The sequence below is a fragment of the Microtus ochrogaster genome, chromosome 2 (genome assembly GCF_000317375.1).
Source record: "Microtus ochrogaster isolate Prairie Vole_2 chromosome 2, MicOch1.0, whole genome shotgun sequence".
In the NCBI taxonomy this organism is placed as follows: domain Eukaryota; kingdom Metazoa; phylum Chordata; class Mammalia; order Rodentia; family Cricetidae; genus Microtus; species Microtus ochrogaster.
This window is the reverse complement of record NC_022010.1, coordinates 72,831,588-72,853,749: the sequence shown is the minus strand read 5'-3', so window position 1 is coordinate 72,853,749 and position 22,162 is coordinate 72,831,588. Positions and strand designations below refer to the sequence as shown.

Here is a 22,162-nt window from a genome sequence, read left to right as displayed (position 1 = left end):
GAGGTCAGAAGACAGTTCATAGGAGTTGGCTCTCTCCTTACACCATGTAGTTTCCAGGTTGAACTCAGGTCATCAGGCTTGGTGGCAGACACCTTTACACATTAAGCTATCTCAACAGCCTGGCCTTCCCTTTTAATATGGTGTTTAAGTGGCATCATAAAACACATACATTAAACCACAGGACATCTGCCTTTGCAAGAGGTGGTTTTGCTCACAGCCAAGACTCCAGGAAGTGCATGCCTACAAAATATCTAGTTTCATAATCATTCGTCGGTATAATATCTCTGCAAAGTCCAGTAATCCAGAGATGAGACCATTCACTACTCTCCAGGGATCACCGGTGTCTTCTAATGAAGGACCCAGTTCCTTAGTCGCCATGACCGAGTGCCTCCCTCACCAAGCGTGACGTACCAAACCCCTCATATTTGCTTATCTAGAACACGCCCACAGTGCTGGCGCGAACATGCCCACAATGCTGGCGCGTGGTTGCGTGTCCATCTTCTAGCGTCACTTTGCTGTGCCAATGCTAGAAAGTTCACCTGCTCCCTCCTTCCTGCCTCACACCACCGTGTCGCATCCTAAAGTGCCACCCTCCCTCCGATGCTGATGCTGCTGGGGCAGTTTCCTAAACTAAAGGGCTTTTGGAAAGAAGTTCCATTGTCTTGATGGGGAAAAGGGGATGAAAACAGAATAACCCCGAAATAAAAGGCAAGAGAAAGCCCCGAAGGAGATTTCAGAGGGACCATTCACTTCCCAGTGCCTGCGCTTCGGAAATCACATGACAGGGGTTAGAGGCACTGAATTATTAGAAGTAAAATCTAGCATTTGTTATGTTTTCTTTTAAGTCTTTCATTGTTGTTGGTGGTGGTGCTTTGTTTATTTGGGGGCGGTGTCTGTCTCTTCTTGGATTCCACAGCTGTAATCTGGTTCCTGCTAGCAATACTGACAAGCTGGCAACAGCTCCTCCCCCACGGGGAAAAGAACCAATCATGAAGAACAGAGAAGAGTCTGTGTCCCCTTAGTGTGCTCTTTGATGTCCCCTCTTTTTTGCTGAGGAACTCTTGGTTTCTCAAACTCAGAAGCATATCATTCATAATGCTGTTCTTGTATTTGAATTCAAATGGCATTAGTCCGGGACTGCAGCCACCAGAAACGGATGCAGGAGTATCCTCAAGAGAACAAAGACCTGGGTGTCGGAGCCCACCCAGGCCCCGTACAACGGGAGTCCACACCAAGGATCCCAAATCTGCTGTGAACCCGGGGGCAGGGTGGGAGCACCCCAAGTCTGACCGTACATGACTGCTGTTAGCTAGCTAAGTTAGTAGCTTCAACTAACTTATTATTATTAACTTATTATAATGTTATTGTCTAACATTTCTGGAGCCTCAGAGTTGAAGACCAGCATGTCTTCAGGGCCTCTCTCTTGAAGATGTGGGATTTGCCCCCTCCCCCTCCCCCAGCTCTTGCAGGCTTGCTGGCAATTGTTTGGCTCTCTTTGGCTTCAGGGAGCATCTTCAGGTCTTGGTTATTTCTGTACATGGCTTTATCCCTGGATGCCTGCCTCTATGACCTGCCCTAATTTCTATCCTTTGAAAAATATCATTTTTAAAGGTTTATTTTAGAGTGTGTGTGTGTGTGTGTGTGTGTGTGTGTGTGTGTGTGTGTGTGTGGTGTGTTGGGATTAAAGGCATGCACCACCATGCCCAGCAATAAGTTTACATTTTAAAGGAGCTACATCCAAATAAGGTCACATTTACAGGTACAAATACATGAAATTTTATGTATGCAGTTCAACTCATATATATTAGCATTAGTTAGTGAACAGCACCATGGAAACCCTCATGAGGGCCTGGCTCACAAATTGTCCAGTGGACCACGGTTGGGGAATAGTTAACCCATAGCTATCAGGATGAGCTGCTTCTCTGAAATTTATCTGCCTTCAACTCGGCAAAGCCCCACTTGAGATGTGGAACTCGAACTTGGCCCTGCAGAGAGTCTCAGCCACGTGTGTCTGCTGCTGCTGCTGCTGCTGCTGCTGCTGCTGCTGCTGCTGCTGCTGCTGCTGCTGCTGCTGCTGCTGCTGCATGTGTAAAGGCCTGGCCAGTGCAGATCCCAGCCAGTGTGCACTGGGGCATCCCCAAGGCTTCTCACAGACCTGTCTAGAGCCTGGAGTAGGGATAACATGACAAGATAGCAGGGTATGAAGATCTACAGGAAATTCTGTCTCCAGGGGCCCTTAGAGTAATGCATACAAGCAGCAGGCTGCGCATGCTCCCAAGGGGACTGCTACTTGCACACTGGGCCCCCATGAGGAAAGGAACCTTGTTGCCTTAACTGGCTACAAGTATTTTTTTAAAGGAAGTGTGATGGTTTAGATGCCACATATGTTACTGAGGCAATGAGATAAAGGTTTTCCGGCCTTACAGTTGGTCTTGTCACATTCTTCAGGATGTCACATGTGTCGGGAGCTGGAAGGAGTTCCAGCCGGTGGCTCCTTCTGAAGCACGGTTTATAGCGCTGGGAGAGGGAGATAAGAAAAAGATGGTGTCCCTTCACACTGTGTGTGTCTCCCTTATAGTTCCAAGTCATTTCTCGGTACGACTCCGAGGTCCTCAGAGGCCTGGAGCCATGGACAACTTACTGCATTCAAGTTCAAGGATTTCTTCTTGATCAAAACAGAACGGGAGAATGGAGCAAACCTATCTGTGAGCAGACAACCAATGATGGTGAGTGTGGACATGCGCAGCATGTCCTCCTGTAACTGCCTCCTCAGAGGCACATGGACACCACCCATGAGTCCACACCGTGACAGTCAGCTCACATACCACCGCAGGTCAGAGATCAGCCTCCCCATCATCTGCATGCTCCCCAGACCCCGATGGCTCTGCTTCATGCTATAAACGAGATGCCCAGATGAGGAAACTGGCTGTCCCTTGCCAGCCTGCTGGGCTGAGGTCTGCCTCAATGAATGTCCTTCACTGCATTCCATTGCCCTGTCCGCTCTCGGAAGTAGGTTAACTGGTCCTCATACAGTCACACAGCAGACTGAGCCCTGCTCATTCAGACACCCAGCAGACTGAGCCCTGCTCATACAGTCACCCAGCAGACTGAGCCCTGACACAGCTTGTCTTTCCTTCCCCGCATCTCTGACTTTGGAGACCTGGAGCACATATCAGCATCTCAGCTAGTACCATGTCTTAAGGCCCCTTGTAAAATATGGAGCCAGGGCACAGTGGCATCCAGCAGGACACTCTCCACACTGTGTATTAACAGAACAATCGTCAGGGGGTGGTTCCATGATAAAGGTCTTATCTAGCATGTATGGCCTGGATTCTACCCCAGCACAAACTTCCCCCAACACACACACACACATATGTGCTGGGCAAGGGAGAGGGAGAAAAGGAGAGGAGAGGAGCGGGGAGGAGAGAGTTGATCCAAGAGGAGAGAGAGAAGATGTGCTGCTTAGCCTGGGTGCTGCCTGTGCACAGATACACTGTGCCTGTCGTCAGATGAGAATATATTGCCCAACATCTGTAGTGGCCAAAGAACTGTCAAGATGCAGTAATCTGGGAGCATGAGAGGCAGACACCTGTAGAGCTGCTGGTGCCATGAAATCTGATGTAAGAGACACATTTTGATCTAAAAATACTACTTCAAGCCTGGTGCGGGGCTCAAGCCTGTAATTCCCATAGTTGAGACCTAAGAGTCACCATGAGGCCTTGTTGGACTGTGCAGTGAGCTGCATGCCAACGGAGGCCACAAAATAAGGTTGTCTCCTGACACGATCCAAACTTTTTTTTAAAGGAGAAATGCCCAAAGTCACTCTCAGCTAGTGAAGGACAAAGAGAACTGAGCAAAGGCCCTGTGTAAATGCAGCCCTGTTATGTTCTCTTTACCTCATTGCCTACAGACTAATTCCAAAGGTAAACTGAGGCACCCGATCCTTAAAGTAAGACCAAGAAACACGGTCTGCTGATAATACAGTCAAATAGGTCTGCAGGCAGGGGAAGAACCAGCCGAGCGTGTGGAGAGGTGGGTTACCCTGCAGTTCACACCCTTTCGAAGGCACCCTCCCATCCTCAACCTCTGCACTCTTCCTGAGAAATAATACAAATGTCACTGTCAGCCAGGTGTGGCCTTATCTAAAATACCAGGAAACTAGCTGTTATCATCCACCGCCCCACCTGAGAGAGCCTGGAACACTGGCGCACCCTACCACACTGGGGTGGAAGCTTGCATGGATGATAAGGAAAGCCTGAAACTTTCTCAGGAAAGTTTCTGAGATAGGATGACCTCATATTGCCAGATCCCTCCTAGGAACCACTCCAGCCAGCTCACTGGACCCTCCATTTATCGGGGAAAAAAACAGGGCCAATGAGGCAAAGGGCTGTTCAGCGTGAAACAAGACCCTGGGACTGGGATGTAGTTCTTCTAGTCGGGCAAGGTGTAAGGTGGTAGGACGGTCAGGAGTTTGGTGCGTGTGGACGCTAGACCAGAGAGTGAAGGAAGGAGACTGAAGATGTGACAGTTTCTTCCCAGTCTCTCACCCATAGAAATACTCCATCCGCCCATCTGTCTGTCTCCATCCATCCGTCCTTCTGTCTGTCCATCCATATATCCATCCATGTATTTATCCATGGACATTTAAAGAGCCAGGCACCATGACAAGTTTGCTCAAATACCAGCAGATGCCTACAGTCAATGGGATACTGGGACCACCATCCTGGTCAGGATTCTCTGGTCTTCTGTTTGTAGGTGACAGTTGGTGTTCTCCACACAGACAGTCCCTGTCGGGTGTTCTCTCAGTCGCCCTAGGTACCAGATGCGCATGTCCTTGCTCATGAAGGTGATGCTGGCTGGCAAGGGTTGGGTAGAGAGAGGCCAACTGGAGAAGGGACTGGTGTGAGGGCCGGAAGTTGGGACCACAGCTGACCAGGGTGACCTCCTGGACGCTGCCACATAACCCAGCAGGGTTGACTGAAGCAGATGCACTGATTCAGTGACTGCCGAGCTCCACCTGTGTGGAGAGGCGTCCAAAAGGGAGAAAGTGGAGAGGGAGGTGCCAAGCGGAGGAGTGAAAACATACCAGCTGAGTTCAGTGCCATCACCACTCACCATCTGGGTCTGCCCACTGGCATTTATCAAAACCTACCGATCTCCTGTAGAGACACGCTTCCTGTTGGCATCACAGAAGTGGTTATCCAGGTCACAGCACCCTGAGTATGGTCCAGATAGGCAGAGGAGGTCTCAGGGGGAAGGCCTTGCTAGAAAAGCTCACTGCAAGCAATCAGAGGCGTGTGGCCACTGCTGACAACAGCCCACGCACGCTGTGCTGGCACTGGTCAGGAACTCCAGGAAGAATGAACGGTCCCAGGGACAAGGTGATGGTCACTTGGGTTTGTGTGTGCTCCTCTTGGGGAGCTGTTTTCTGCTCTCAGTACCGAGCACAGGGCCTGTGCCCCCCTAAGGGCCCATGTGCGGTGTCAGAGCAGAATATCCAGCATAGTTACAAATAATAAAGTAGACCAGGATCCTTCCTTCTTGTTCTTCTGTGTGCCACGCTATAAAGAGGGTTGGGGAAAGAGGCGAAACTCATTGTAAACACCAAGACCCTGCAGCCAGCTGCCATGTTTCTGGGCCATTGTGACCAGATGGACCTGGTTTTGTTTTGTTTTTCTGGGTTTCTCTATGTAATATTGGCTGTCCTGGAACTTGCTCTGTAGACCAGGCTGGTCTCAAATTCACAAAGATCCACCTGCCTCTGCCTCCCGAGTGCTGGGATTAAAGGCGTGCACCACCACCGCCCAGCCAGATGGGCCTGTTTTGACCACCGTGCTTGGAATGGGTACATGATCCCTGTGACTCACCCTGTGTGTGTGCCAAGAGTCTAACCTTCTCCATTGTCCCCAACAGAAACGACCCCTTCCTGGATGGTGGCCATCATCCTGGTGACCTCCGTCTTCGTGGCCTTCCTCTTCCTCCTTGGCTGCTTTGTCTTGCTGTGGTTCATATATAAGAAGGCCAAGCACACCTTCCATTCTGGGACGTCGATTCCACAGCACCTGAAGGAGGTAGGCGGGATGCGGTGAGGGGCCGCTTCTCTCAGGTCGAGGCTGCCCAGTGTCGGGCAACATGTTCTAAAGAGCATGCTACATGCCCATGTGCTGGCCCATTCTCATGTGCCAAGGCAACAAAGGTTTGTTCCGGAATTCCTTCTGGACCTGGGTTGTTCTTTCTTCACTGCCCAGATCATCGAGTCCTTGGGTTCAAAGGTGGTGGCTCTGGAGGGGAGAGCAGAATTCGCTGTGAGGTGGGACAGAACAGAATGTTCCAGGCTGAACACTGGCGAAGGGAGAGTGGAGGGAGGGGGAGGGGGACCGTGTTTTCATCCGGGAATGTCCCTATGATTGATGTCCTGGGGTGTGTGTGTATCATGGAAGGGGGGCTGTTTATGGATGTTTAGAGAGGAGGAGAAGGAGTGTACGGCTAAAGGCTGTAAGGCTGACTGGTTCTTAAGTGGTATTCTGTGCTACAGCCAGCCTTCCGTGTGAGTGGCTTCTCCGTGTGTTGATTCAAACAAATGCAGACCACATATATTTTTTTAATTGTGTCTATAACTGCTGGGGTCCACAGCTCAGGAGTAGAGCACTTGTCCAGCGTCCTAAGTAGCCTTTTCTGTTGCTCTTAAAACACCATGACCTACAGCAACATGGAGAGGCAAGGGCTTATTTGTCTTACAGATTATAGTCCACCATAGAGGAAAGCCGGAAGCTGAAACAGAGAGTTTGGACGCTGCTTACCAACTTTCTTCCCCTGGCCTTCTCAGCCTGCTTTCCATATAGTCCAGGCCCATTTATCTAGGGGTGGCAACACCCACACTGCTCTGGGCCCTTACATCAATCAGCAATCAAGAAAACGCCCCAGAGACATGCCTACAGGCCAATCTGATGGAGGCAGCTCCTCAGTTCAGGTCCCCTCTTGGTATGTCTGGCTTCTAGTCAAGTTTACAAAAACCAACCAGCGTGGATAAGGTCCTGAGTTCAATCTCTGGTAGTATGTGGCACAAATTCTATTTGGTCTTAATAATAAAAACCCAGAGTCAGTTATCAGGGTAAATGCTGAAAGAGCAGAGAACAGAGAGGTAAAGAAGGCAGCCATTAGAGAGACCTTTTACCACTACCGAATTCTCAGACCACAGTGGGCAAGATCCTGTCCCCGCGAATCCTCAGACTGAATAAATGCCTTAAACCCCTGCCTCCTCCCGCCTTATATTCCTCTCTCTGCCCAGTCATATCCCTTCCTGTCTCCACCTCCCTAGTGCTGGGATTAAAGGTGTGATCCAGCACTGCCTGGCTCTGTTTCTCTTTGAGACTGGATTAATCCAGTGTAGCCCTGGGTAGCCTTGAACTCACAGAGATCGGTCTACCTCTGCCTCCCGAGTGCTGGGATTAAAGGTGTGAGCCACCACTGCCTGGCCTCTATGGCTAACTAATAGTTTATAGCTCCGTGCTCTGATCTTTAGGCAAGCTTTATTTGTTAGATCACAAACAAAATATCAAATGTAATATTCAGATATCAAAATGAAGCTGTACTGAGTGCATACTTGCAAAAAATAACCAAAAAAACTTTTATATGGCATTTGCACTGTTGGTGATATAGACAGATGGTCTGCGGTCTGAAGGTGATGGCAGAGGTCCCTGACATCCTAGCCTGCTTCCTGCTAGTCCCCTGACCACCAGCATAGCCAGTAAGGTCCTCCAGTGATTCCGTGGCAACCCTGGTCTTGAGCTTCTTATTTATACACTAAGAGGCTGGTCACATGCCCAGGCTGAAGCCCAACCTGTGGAGGGCTTGTTCCCATGATAGGATGCCCACAGACTATGTCTGTCTCCCTGTAGAGCAATGTCGGCCTTCCCTCCGACATCCGATCATGAGGATGGGGCTCCTGATGTGGTCACAGTATGAACATGTAGAACAGAGACAGGGGGCTGGGGAAACTGTACCACCCATGTGTGTGGTTGACCAACAACCTCTAACCTCATATAAGGACAGGACAGGCCTAACGGACATACAGTAATGTCACTCTGTGTAATAACAGAAACGCTCTTTTTTAAAAAAATCATTTTATTAAAGATGGGACAGGGAATTTGCAATTCCAGGGTACATGTCATGGTGAACAGAGGAGGGGCAGGGGAAGGGTGGTGGCGGTGGTGATCTTAGGTATACTTAGGGAAGTAAGGGAAAACATATTTAAGGGTAAACTGAGGCAAAGTTCACTAGTAGTTTTGAAACAACAACCCTTGTCTGAAATGTCAGTAGCAACATTGATGCTGGCTCAATATTTTGAGAAAAGCAACCACAACCACTTGGGTGACTGTCCTTGCAGACGTGGCCTTTGTCTGAGGTTGTGGTTCAGTGGAGCGTCTTGCCACAGCTGGGGTCATAGGACAGATTGCACAGGAAGCCCCTTCCTGTGTGACCTCATGGCCCTGTTTTGTCTGGCTTTGACATAGAGCTGGTGCTGTGCACAGTGGCCACTTTGGGGCTGTATATTTGCCTAGTCTCCCTCAGTCAGAGACTCCATCTTCAGCAGGTCCTCACAGGCCACACTGCGCTGCGGTGCGTGGGTCAGCCTGAACTCATAGCTCCACTGTCTGCATTGCAATTCTCTTCATGCAGTTGATCGTGAAGTCCATCCAGTGTTTCCCCATTGCACAGTTGACAGATCTGTAGGGTCAAACATGTGCCAGGCTCGGTTAGCATGTAGTCACTGATGTCACACGCCAGCCTGAAGGCCTAAGCAAGACTGCCTGCTCCACAGCTCATCCATGCTGCAGGGCCCTTTTCCGGTCTATGCTCCTCCGAGTGCCAGCAGCCAGAGGCATTGGAGATTGCAGAGGAGGACACCGGTCTATGCTATGAGTGTTGCTCCCAGAAAGGGACCTAGCGATGAACAGTTCCAGCTGCCAGAATTCCTAGAAGCCGGGGACACTTTGAAAGGGCTCTGGGTACCGCAGGACAGCACCCCCCTCCAAGGCTAGGAAGCAAGACCTGGGACCATAGCGTTTCTGAGCCGAAGGCAAGCGAGCAAGCCCTGTAGCAGCACAGCTGTGAATCTCTGGGGCTGAGCGGGTGTGAACCTAGTTGGAGCAAGAACAAAGAGGGGCAGGCCTTGGTTCTGGGTGGAAAACATTTTGTTGCCTGAGAACCAGGAAGGAACTAAACTCTTCCCCCCCCCCCCCCCCCCACCCCCAGTGTTTTTGCTGCTTGGCTTCACCATCTAAAAGAAACTGGCCAGACAGGAAGAGATGGATGGATCAAAGCTAGGCAAATGCATTCAAGGGGCCAGTCTGACCGAGCCCCCACCTCCAAGGCCGTCAGGCCTCACAGTCGCTGGGAGGGCAGTGGGGGCATGGAGAGGAGCTCGACAGTGAAGGCAAAGGAACTAACACCCCCACATCGCTGCTCTCCATTTCGACTCATGACACACCGTGCATGCTAACTTGGCGTGGTCAATTAGGGGGGCTGACCTGGGGATGCTGGGAGGAGGTCTCAGCCTGGCGCTGCGGAACCCGCGGATGTTCCAGCATTGCAGTATTTTATGAAACACAGGAAATCTAAAAACATCGTTTCAATATTCAACCAGTATGTTTTAAGTTTTTAAAATATTTTTACATTTTTTTATACAAAATCTTCAACATTACCCGTCTAATTCACGCTCACACATCTCAGTTCAAACCAGGCACCTGTCAAGTGGCCAGTAGCTACACGTGGTCCTCGGCTACTGGACTGGACATTACCAGGTTAAAGGTCAAGATGGAGCGCCAGAGAAGATGCTGGTGAACTTGACCTGAGACACTTGAGATACACCATGAATCCATCCATGGCCTGTACACCCCCCACCGTCACCCCATCGCCCCGACACACCCCGCTTCCTAGAGGAAATGGCAGCCAGGCATGTGTCTTACTGCCTAGAGATCAGGCTAAGAGTGCACCTTGTTTTCCAGAAGAACTATTGGAGAGTAACAGCTAAGCATTCTGTGGACAAGCGCCAGTTCTTGTCCTGTCTCTTCACCATGGTAAAACGCAGGCAGCATCCCCCACCTTAACCACACTTCGGAATGTAGTTCAGTGGCATTAAGCCGCCAACGCCGCCAGCGCTACCATGCACCCCCAGAGCCCTCTCCACGTGCATGGCAGGAACTCATCCTGCTGACCGGTCCCTGGTGCTCCTTCCTGACAGTCACCATCCTAACATCTTCTGGATCACTCTTGATCCCTGCCATAACTGCAACCCCACACGCTGGTTATCTGCCTGTCTTTCTCTTTTTAAAGACTGGGTCTCATATAGCCAGGCTGGCCTCTAACTTCTGATCCCCCTGCTTCCACCTCCCACGTGCTGGGATCAGGACCGTGGATGTGCACCTACCTGCCCAGTTGTCCTCTGCTGGACAATCGTCTGTTAGCTGAGCTACACCTAGTATAGGAGAGAGGACAGCTCTCAGGAGCTGGTTCTGTCCTGCCATGGAGGTGGGGGGTCACACTTGGGGCACCAGGGGTTCATGGAAAGCACCTTTGCCAGTGAAGTACCCGTGCATGGCGTGTTTGCGTTGTTTGTGTGTTCATCCCTGGGTGACGCTTGTCTTTGCCCTGCTGTCCACAGTTAAATGAGTCTCTTCAGCCTTCCTTTCCCTTGAGAACATACCTGTGAGTGGAATTGCTAGGTCATGTGATAATGTTTTCAAGGAGCCACCCCGTATTACTGTTGCATTTTAAAGTTGCATCCTCTAGCCCTAAAATTTTGCATACAATCCTTGTCAGCCCAGAAAAAGGAAGAAGAACAGGGATGTGGAGGATTTGGTTCTTAAGTAACGGTCTTTAACTTTTCCACAGTTTCTGGGCCATCCTCACCACGGCACTTTCCTGCTGTTCTCCTCCCCGCCCTCTGACGAGACCGAGGTGTTCGACAGACTGAGTATCGTCACTGAAGTGTCTAAAGGCAGCAGGCAGAATCCCGGAGACAGCTGTGCCCTGGGGACCCTGTGTGAGCCAGGACCTCAAGAGCTGGGATCCAAGGACAAAGCCCCCTCACAGGCACAGGAGGAGCCCTTGCTTCTCACGTCCACCTCAGAAGTGTGATCAGAAGGGCTGGTCGGGGAAACTGATGGCCAGTAGGGACTGGTGTTGGACTTGTACAGACAACCCAAGAGCCAGGTTTTTAAAGCCCCCATGAGAAAAAATCCTCCATTTGGAAGTTCTCAGCTTTACAAAAGCTAATAGTTTAGGGGCTGAGGGTGTAGCTCAGCTGTTGGACTTGTACAGACAACCAAAGAGCCAGGTTTTCAAAGCCCCAGTGAGAAAAATACTCCATTTGGATGTTTGCAGCTTTATAAAAACTAATAGTTTAGGGGCTGAGGGTGTAGCTCCGCTGATAGAATGCTTACCCAACATACATGAAGTCCTAGCTTCAATCCCCAACACCATATAAGCTAGGAATAACGGTGACTGCCTTTAAGCACAACTCTTGGGAGGTAGAGGCAGGAGGGGCAGGAGGGGTAGGGGGGGCAGGAGCTCAGGGCCAAGCTGGACTGGAGACCCTGTCTAAAAAGGAAGAAGAGAGAGAGTCTTAAATAATTATTTTTTGAATGACCACTGAATGTAATTTGAGCCCTTTGTGCTCACTGAAGCTAGAACCACATTTAAATTGTGACAAACAGAAATAAGGGACAAAACTGGAAACACTGTAAACTGTAAGAATGTCTGTAGACGGCCCTCATCTCAGAAGTGGTTGGCCCTATGCTGGACAGACATGGATGTTTTGGATTCTCAAGGATCAAAGAGAGTTCCTTCCTACCTGTGTGTTTTGTATATTACTGGTGTTCTATTAATATTCTATATTTGTTTATTTGTGTTTTCTCGCTTTCCGCTGTTGTAACTAAATACCTGACATAAACCATTTAAAAGGAAGAAAGGTGTTTTGTAATATCGTGTCATGACTTCAGAGGTTTCTGTTCCTGGTCTCTCTGCCCCTTTGTTTTGGGGCTGTATTCCGGTGCATTACACAGCGGGGGAATATGTGCTAGACCCTGTTCACCTCATGGTAGCCAGGAAAAGGAAAGGTGTGGGGAGGGTCAGGGTCCTCCAAAACCTCTTCAAGGCAATCTTCCCATGACCTAACTTCCTCCTTCCAGGCTCTACGATTGCACTAAGCATCACAGGCTGGCCACCATTGTCCCCACATCTCATTGTTTAGCTACGGGATTGGGGACACTGAAGATCTAAGCCATAGGAGAATTAGGTACCACATTAGCACAATTGTTAAAATATGCACGGAAGAGGCCCCCTTTGCCCCTGTCCAGACGGCCAGCACTTGTTGACGTTGAGCTTGTAATCTTATTCAGTAGGGATGAATCTTCGTCTAGGATGTCTCCAAAAACAGGAAAGTCCTGGGCCTTGTCCACTCGGACATTGCCTAGCCTGTGGCCTCTCTGCTTGACCTGTCTGTGGGGTTGAGAAGACAATGATTAAAGATACAAATGTAGAAAGTGGCTACCCAGGATCAGCACAAATAGTCCCTTTATAGACGGTGTCCATTCATAATCCATGTGATCCAGTAGGTGTTACCAATAACAAACATCCCCCATTCTGTGCCAGACAGACCAATAAAGATCATCCATCAAAGGCCCCCGAAGAGGAGAAGAAACTTGGAATTGTTTGAGACTGGGCTGTGGATGTAGCTCAGTGGCAAGGCCCTTGTCTAGCATGGGCAAGGCCCTGACCACCACTGCCACCCCGTTTCAGTCAGGTCTCTATTGCGGTGCCACCATCAAAAGCAACTTGGAAAGGAAAGGGTTTGTGTGTCTTACAGCTTAACTGTCCCTCATCAGGGGAAGCCAGGGCAGAAAGCTGAGGGCAGGAACTGAAGCAGAGACCATCGAGGAATGCTGCCTCTTGGCTTGTTTAGTTTGGCTTTTCATAGACAGCACCTCCCCCAGCGAGCTGGGACCTCCCACATCAATCAAGAAAATTCCCCATATGCTTGTCCACAGCCAGTGTGATGGGGGCATTTTATTGATTGGGATTCTCTCAACTCAGATGACTCAGATGACCTGAACCAAGTTGACAGAAAGCTCACACACACACACACACACACACACACACACACACACACAGACACACACACCATTTTAAAAACAAAAACAGAAAGAGACCATGGTTTATGAGATAAACACTCCTTTGTCACCCCAGTTGTTTCCAGTTCTCAATGGGGACAACCTCACTCTGCTGACCTGCCAGCAATCACTGTGCCTCTTGCTCTCTTCTGAGAAGCCAAAGCTGTGAGGGACTCCACACAAAACCACAATGTTCGACTCAACAGGAATAAGAGAGAGTTTGTTCTGGAGCTAATTATGAGTGGCCAGAGCTCAGAACACAGAGTTGGGTTCTCTCAAATATGATGTTCCAGCATGGGAGTGGTTTTGTACAGATTTAATGTAACAGAGCAAAGAAAGCTATAAATCAAAGCATTTGAGAATCCATAGGGAATCTCAGCTATGGGCCGCAGACCCTATCTCATACTCTTCCTAGCCCTTCCCTTGGTGGAAGATGGGGTTGTGTTAGGATAACGCATTCCAAAGGTTTTATCTGCTCGTCAGGATGTCAGGTCTGCACAAGTGTGGACAGGTATCTGCTTGTTAGAACCTCAGGTCTGCACACATGTGGACAGGAGGCTGTCCAGGACTAAAATAACCAGAGAGAAGCTATTATATAAGCTGTGATTATACTTTCCACCTGGAACGCCCCAGTCATTCAAATTTTAATCAGCCTTTGTAGGAGGCCTCCTTTCCGAAACTGTATTACTTAAATCACTGCTTGGCCAACCCCTTGAGTGTATTGCTAGCTAGCTCCTATAGCTTTGGCTAACCTATTTCCATTAATCTGTGTATTGCCACGTGGCTGTGGCTTACCCGGTAAAGTTCTGTCCAGCGTCTGTCTCTGGTGGGGCTACCTGGCTTCTCTTTGACTTTCCTCCTCTGTCTACTTGGAACTCCTGCCTTGCCCTATTCTGCTAAGCCACTGGCTGAAACAGTTTCTGAGTGGTTATTTTGTGGTCTAGGCAGCCAGGAATGAACAAGCAGCCTCCTACAACAAGCTACCACTTGGAAGAACCTGGGTTGAAGCTCATCCAGAAAGCCAATGCTTTTATTAAAGAGTTATTCTACATTCAAACTTACACTTGAACAAACAGAAGGCTGTTTGATTGACTACAATCTGTGAAAGAAAATCCCCTTAGGCATACCACTGTGTGTGACACAGGAATCTATATTACAATTTATATAAGAGACCAGAATTGATAAGGAAAGATAGATTTACTTTCAGCTGGAATTTGGGACAGAAGAAAGTTCAATCTATTTCTCCCTTGCCCACAGCATTGTAGCTATTTATAGAAATCATGGGACAAAATTAGAAACACATACATTTGGTTGTGAACTCAAGCAATCAGAACTGGGAGGTGGGCAGTCAAGCTGTCAATCAGAACTGGTAGGTGGGTCATATCTACTGAAGATGAGGCCCACCTCTGGGGTCAGCACACCAAGCAGGGACTTCCCACAGAAGTTATAACCCTTAAAACCTGTGAACATGAAAACAGCTCTCACACCTAAAGAAGAAAGCTGTTTTATTCTGGAGCTAAATATGAGTGGCCATGGCTGGAGAGCAGAGATTCAGGCTGCCCCCAGTACCAGGCTTTGACCCAGCAGCAGCTTTGTCTATTACAGACCTTAGACACCGACAACTTTCCTTAGCTGATAAGAATGTTTGAAGTTGGTAAGGGGTCTGTTCATGCATTCCAAAGGATTTACCTGACAGTCACAAGGATGCTATACCACACAGAGGTGAGCAAAACTTGACAAAGGTGAGGGCAAATATAGCCCAACGTAATTTGTCTCTGGACTTGTGCCATTCCATCCTCTTCCGTCACTGAAGTTCTAACCAATCGGCCTTTGCAGTCACGACTTTGTTGCAGAAACCTGGGTTCATGGTTCCTCATGCTGGCCAAATGTCCCATTCTATGTATGTGGGGGACAGATGTTATCTCATTAAACATGTACTTCCTCACGTTGCTGGGAAGGCTCTTACCGAGGATCTCATAAGGATGAGGCGGAGTAAACAGGAAAGCCGTCTTCGGGATGGAGGAACAGCCGGTCACCCCAACAAGGTCATACCGAACCTGTTACCCATCGTGAACCCGACTTGATGGCTTTTTCCTCTGCACACACTACGGCATTTACATGCCACGTGTGATGGGAGTATTGTATTTACCACGAAGACAATCAAGAGCAAGTCTGGCCAAATGAAGTAAACATAGCAAACAAAGGAAGCAGGCAGCCTAAGCGACCCATAATTCAGCACCTGTCACCACACTCCTTACCTGGGTGGATGATGTTTTCTTTCCCTGTGTCTACAGTCATTCGTACAAACTTGATTTAGTGTTTGGGATACTTGAAATAATCAATTATCCTTTGTTCTTATGACAAGTTTGGCTCCACAGCTACAATCCCATGTGGAGTGGCTAGTTCTAAATCTAGGAAAGTCTTCCACATCTAAATTATTTATAGGTAACAAAGAACTTGATCTGCCCTGTTATCAAGCTCCACTTTGAGGAAGTAAATGGACAGTCACATATGAGAAGGAACAGAGCACAGGTGACATTTTAAATCCCCACCCGACAGACTCATCCTTTCCCCGTGTACCAAATATTACTCTCATGATGGGCTAAAACAAGAGGCAAAACCTGGGGGACATCTGAATTCTATCGGTTTTACGGTTGCATCCAAGTCTTACTTTTCATTCACAGTCAGAGAGGGGCGTGGCACTCCAATAGATGCCACTTTTGTGATATTGCCCACCTGTTTCCCAGTGAGAGACCACAAATATTCTTCAGGATGTTCCAACGCCAGCTAGCTGTACTATGGAACACCTTGGAAATGCATCTAAGTCGGAAGCATGCGTTCTTAAAGGACTGGGGCTCAAATTACAAATCCTGTGTATTATTTTCCATTGTTGAGATTTTCTATACAATTCCCACAGCTCATTAGCCCTAGCCTCTGCATCAGAAGTGTTGGCCACAGCCCCGCGGTGACCTCAACTCCATCTATTAACATTATCTACAGTCCCTGCTGAGCTGAATTACAGGTCCCTACTCACCTCTGAGTCTGGGAACAATTCGGTATGGTTTGCCAAGTGCTTTTAACCTGTTCCTGTAACACATCTTTCTTCTTTAGAAGAGTTTCCCATCCCTTTCCCTCCTCTTAAAATGGTACACCCTGCAAGTCAGAGCTGTGCAAGTTGAGAAGCTGTGCAGGGAACTTCCAGCATCTCTGCAACGCCACATCCAGGCACGACACCACTGTTTCTCCCTCACAAGGTGCCATAAAGGATCACGTAAGCCATTTCTGCTAAAATAAGGCATTGTATACGATTGTGGAGGGAACCTTATCAGTCATTATGTCTGTTGAGAGTTTTTTTCCCTCATAATTCCTCCACAAGTGGCATGGAGAAAATGGGGAAACCATAGGTTCCCAGGGCCCACTACATTTAAGGTCATCTCTCTGTTTTGAGAAGAGGGGACATGAGCATTTTGTTTTTCTAAAAGATCATGTCCTAGCAAATGGACAAGGGTGCAACTGACCAGCAGAGAGCTGTGATACCTACAGTTTCTCACCAGCAGAGAGATGTGATACCCTACAGTTTCTCCCAATAGTGGTGTCAGAGGGTTTGTCTTCAGTAGTTACCAAGGCCTTTGCTTCCTGTTGACCGATCATCATTTCTGTTTCTCCTGAGGTAAGGGAAAACTTTCTGGTTTTCCCCTGGTTTTTCTTTCAAGGTCTCTCTCAGAGACCTGCTGCCCCTTCTGGGAGAGCAACTGCTTTGTTTTCCCACAATCCCTTTTGAAAGAGCTAAGTCTTTCATAGTAGTTAGAAACAACTTCATCTCTTTCAAGAGGGAGGAGGGAGGAGGTCTCTTTGCATGGGAGGTCTCTTTGCGTGTTTAATTGTAACTCATAATTTGGGTAGCAATGTCTTCCTTTCCAGTGACTGGCCTTAAAAGTTGGTCAGTAGAGTCACACGGCACCATGAGAAGCAAGGCCCACGCTGGATTGTTTCTGAACAACATGGCCAAATCTTTTTCCAGCCCTTACAGAAATATATAATTTAACAAGACATCATGCCCGTGACCCTCATTGCTCTGGGGTTGGGGTTCATAAGTGATGATTAAATTCTTTTGCAAATCTGACATAAAGGTCAGACGTGATTTCCTCTGGCCTTAGCTTACATGGCTGCATTTTGGCCCAGTTAATTTGTGGGGTAATTTTGCTATCCCAGCACAGAGGCAGTTTTCTAACTCATGACGGCATTTTTAGCATCAGTATCCATTTTATTAACATCCTCAGGGGGTTCAACGACCAAGAGAAGCCATAGACAAATACAGATTTAGACACCAGGATTTTCAAGAGACAAAGTCTGAGTCTTAGCAAATCACTAAGCCAAATGCTGTGAGAGCAATAAGACCCAACTGAGCAGCCAGAAGCCTATATTCTGAGCAAGCAAACAAAACTGGTGCCTTAAGCCAAACCCTTCAATCAAACAACAAATAAACTAAATCAAATGAAGAGGACTTTTTAAAAAATCAGAATAAACCAATGTAGCACAAACCAAATCTGGAGGGTGGGGCAAGCCTGCGAAAAACTCATCAGCACCTGGGGCAATGAGACAGTGCGGGATGATGCTGGCACCTGGTCCCAATCCCGCTGATTCTGCCAAGGAGAAGCTGATTGGTGTTTAGGGGCCCACATTTGCTGGTCAAAACGTGCAGATATAAAAACACAGTTCTTCTAGGCCCTCTAAATGTGGGTGACAGTCATGTGGCTTGGTCTGTTGGGGAGACCTCTGGCAGTGGGACCAGGAAATATCCTGGGTACATCAACTACGTTTTGGAGCCCATTCCCTATGGTGGGGTATCTTGTTCCGCCTTGACACAAGGGTGAGGGGCTTGATTCTTCCTCAAAGTGGTATACCAGACCTTGTCAGCTCCCCAAGGGAGGCCTCACTCTCTTCTGAGGAGTGGATGGGAGCGGGATGGGAGGAGATGGGAGGAGTGGAAGAAGGGGAGAGAAGGGAACTGGGGCTAGTATGTAAAAGTTTAATAATTAAAAAAAACCCACAGTTCTTACATCAAAGGAAAAAACAGACTGGAGCCAAGTATGACCTGACTAATGGATTTGGTTGCCCCGAAACCGTTTTCCAAAGTGGCAGCACTTTGATCAGGTTCCCATGACAGTGTTAGGGGAAAAGTCAAACTGGCAAGAAATCAACCACACACTTAGCGGCAGGAGAAACTCTTTGTCATGTGTGGGCTTGAAACCAAGACGATACTTTGAAAGGCCCAACAGGCCCTACAGTTTCTTAGCGCCTTTCACAGGTCAGGGAACATCATCTTTGTGATCATCTTGGAGCGATCTGTGAGCCCTTCAATCATTCAAGGGACTTTAGTTAAGGATACCTATAGGAGCAAAAATTGTGGGGACAGTTTTGTAGGTAGATACTTTTCGGGCAGCAATTACAATGTGGAAACATTGGGTGGACACTAACATACAGGCATTTGCAAATAACAACAGACTTTTAGCAGGTATGCGGATGCTTTCCTAGCAAGCAGAAGCAGGGTGGGCAGCATGACGTTGTTTGGACAGCTGTCTTGTTAGGGCTTTATTGCTGTGAGGAGATAGCACGGTCACGGCAGCTCTTATAAAGGAACATTTCATGGCTGCCCTAGAGTTCAGAGGCTCGGCCCATTATTGTTATGATGTGAGGTTGGGAAGCTAGGGCACCTGTAGCTTCACAGCCCCTACACATGACAGGATGAGTCGAGCCGCACAATCCAAGGCACAAGGTCCAAACAACAGAGTAGTTGGAGAGGAGGCCCTGCCGAGGACACAAACCAAGCTGTTTAGCACTTGCTGTATAAAATTCACAAAGGTCAAGCCAGGTGGGGGCAGGCGCACGCCTTTAATCCCAGCACTTGGAAGGCAGAGACAGGAGGATCTCTGTGAGTTCGAGGCCAGCCTGGTCTACAGAGCTAGTTCCAGGACAGGCTCCAAAGCTGCAGAGAAACCCTGTCTCAAAAAAACCAAAAAGAAAAAAAGTTCACAGAGTTCCCCTATTTGGGCCCCCAAGGACCATTCCTTGTTGTCCCTGGAGTGTGACCCAGACATTGTCTTGGCAGAGCTCTAGCAGGCCAAGTCTCTTACTCTTGGGGCTCTTTTGCCTTCTAGCTCCCAGTGTGGCAAATCCAGAGAGAGCCACCTTCAACTTTAACAGCCTTGGGAGATGTCAGGTCCAAAAGAAACTCAGGACAAGTGGCTGACTGCAGTTCCTATCAGCATAGCAAAGTGTCTGCTGGCCTCCAGCTCACTCAGTTTTTGTGCTCCGCCCTTCTCACCCTACCCCTACTGGTGTGGGAGGCCCTTCTGTATATGTGCTGCTTTTATTGGTTAATGAATAAAGAAGCTACTTGGGCCTATGGCAGGGCAGAATAGAGCAAGGTGGGAATTCCAAGCAGAGATAGAGGAGAAAAGAAGGTGGAGTCAGGGAGACACCACGTAGCTGCCAGAGGAGACAGATGCTGGAACTTTACCCAGTAAGCCACAGCCTTGTGGCAATACACAGAATAATAGAAATGGGTTAATTTAAGATGTAAGAGTTAGTTAACAAGAAGCCTAAGCTATTGGCCAAGCAGTGTTGTAATTAATATTGTTTCTGTGTGATTATTTCAGGTCTGGGTGGGCAGGAAATGAATAAACAGCCTCTGCCTACACCCTACCCTACTCTAGCTCATGGGCTTCCATGCGCCCTCTTGGCCCCCTCTTCTTGCTCTCCTCCTGCCCCCCATGACCCAGTTCACTCTGCTGGCATGTTTAGTGTACTACTTTCTCTCCCTGCTCTGGACTCTTCCAGATGCCCCTGGCTACGCTCTCCTTCATATCTACAATAAAAAAAACCTTCCCCTCAACCACACTTTGAAGTGATCGTGTCCTCACTTTATACTGGAGCAACCAAAATCATCATGAGAGCCTGGCCTTCTTGGGTACAGGTAGGCCCTGCAACGTTGAATTGATACGGAGATATGATGTCCTATATCCAGGTAGTGTTTTCTTTGTCAGGAAGAGAATTACCTGTGAAAAATAGTTGTTAAACAACATATGACTAAGTATAATATCTGAGTAATATGGTCCCTGGGGCTATTCAAGAATTAAATCATAGAAAACCACAACTGAACACATTGCAAAGATCAATGACTCCAGGGTGCCAGCCCTGGGAGATACATCTCTATCACAGACCCTGCATCTATGACTCGGGGAACATCAAGAAAGAGGGAACACAAGGGTGTGAGGGCTGGAATACCAGGACGGCTGCCGAGAGAGAGGCTCTCCTAGGAATGGCTGCAGAGTCCAGCCTGGAAAGAAGGTGATATCAGTGGACAGTGTCAAAGGAGGAAAGCCTCACGGAGCCCCTCCCTAGACAAAGCACTACGGTCAACAGTGGGGAGAAGCAGAATTAGAATGTCCCAGGGAGGAGCCCTCTTATGGCCACCCATGGACAAACAAGCAAAAGTGGGCTAGCTCAGCAGGTTGTGTTGTGTGGATGTGTACATAGAAACACACACACACGGGCTGGAGAGGTGGCTCAGCGGTTAAGAGAACTGACTGTTCTTCCCGAGGACCCGGGTTCAATTCCCAGCACCCACATGGCAGCTCACAACTGTCTGAAGATCCATTTCCAGGGGATCTGACACCTTTACACCAATGCACATAAAAAAATAAAGTTAAATAAACCATAAAAAAATTAAAACACACACACACACCAATCAAAGAAAAAAGAGTGGGGATGGGAGGGGTTGGAGGGAAAGTGACATAATTCTATTTCCATTTAAAATGTATTTTCAGTGGCTGGAGAGGTAGCTCAGGGGTTGAGAGCACTTGTTGTTCTTACAGAGGACCAGGGTTTGGTTCCCAGCACCCACATGGTGGATCGCCGCCACCTGTGACTCCAGGTCCAGGGGAATCCATGGACCTCTTCTGACCTCAGAGGGCACTAGGCACACACATGGTGCACACACATACATGCAGGCAAAATACTCATCTATATAAGACAAAATAAATAGATCTACAAAAGCATATTTTAAAAAATAAAATACTCAAAGAGAAAGGTCAAGACAGCTGCTCAGGCCTGCGGGCTTCAGGGATAACAGAGTCCACAGTAAGCGTGTCACCCTGAGGGTCTAACAGGACAGGCAGCTGACCTTCTGGGGGACACTTTCCCTAAGTACTACAGCAGACATTCAGAATCTACCCTCGGAGTGCCCAGCTTGTGTACACGCCTCCCTGCACTGTGGAGCAAAGCCCAGAAGGAAGGGGCGTGTCCTCCAAGGACGAGGACACTTGGAATCCCCTCTGTCGTGTCCCGTGCAGGACCCTTGGCAATGCTTACTCATGATGGCATCTGAACTGTGGCTTGGGACCTCTCATTCCAACCTAAAGTCATATATGTTCACCACAGGATTTCAAACAAGCCCTGGAGAACTCTGTAGCCACAGGAGGTCCTCTGGGGCACCGTAGCCATGGAGCTACAAAGGAGAGCATCCGTACCACAGCAGGCTGCACGTTTATCTGACGTTATGTTTCCCTCCTATCCCTTAACCTCTCGGAGAGGTACCTGACTGATGGTCTTCCAGAAAAGGCCCCCAATGACCCTAAGCTCTCGATGGCTCTCCTAAGAAAGCCTCTGGTGGAGAAGGCCACTTGATGATCAGATGTCTTCTAAAAGGCATGGCGCAGATTTAGAATGGGTCTCCCTACCTCAAATGATCCAGTGAGGGTCACTAAAACTTTAATCCCGTGAGGAGTACCCAGTCCTTGTTGATGGGATTGGCATCTTGTCCAGACCTACATGTTGCTCCTGGATGCCATCTCTCAGTGACTCTGGGTGACTGAAAAGCTGTATTAGTTAGGGTTCTCTAGAGGAACAGAACTTATGTAATGAATAGATAAACAGAAAAGAAAGGAGGAAGAAAAGAAGGAAGGGAGGGAGGGAGGGAGGGAGGGAGG

At 48.5% G+C, this 22,162-nt stretch overlaps 1 protein-coding gene and 1 pseudogene across 1 annotated transcript in view; one reads left to right on the top strand and one right to left on the bottom strand.

Moving 5' to 3' along the window:
* Window positions 1-11,958, top strand: part of Il10rb (interleukin 10 receptor subunit beta) — a 20,953-nt gene extending 8,995 nt beyond the window's left edge. Inside the window, exons 5-7 of the mRNA XM_005345205.3 lie at window positions 2,579-2,726; window positions 5,914-6,071; window positions 10,894-11,958. Of these exons, the coding sequence (XP_005345262.1) occupies window positions 2,579-2,726; window positions 5,914-6,071; window positions 10,894-11,139 (552 nt within the window). The 3' untranslated portion in view covers window positions 11,140-11,958. The remainder of the gene's footprint in view (window positions 1-2,578; window positions 2,727-5,913; window positions 6,072-10,893) is intronic.
* Window positions 2,219-2,344, bottom strand: LOC113458267 (annotated as a pseudogene).
* Window positions 11,959-22,162: the final 10,204 nt, after the last annotated feature.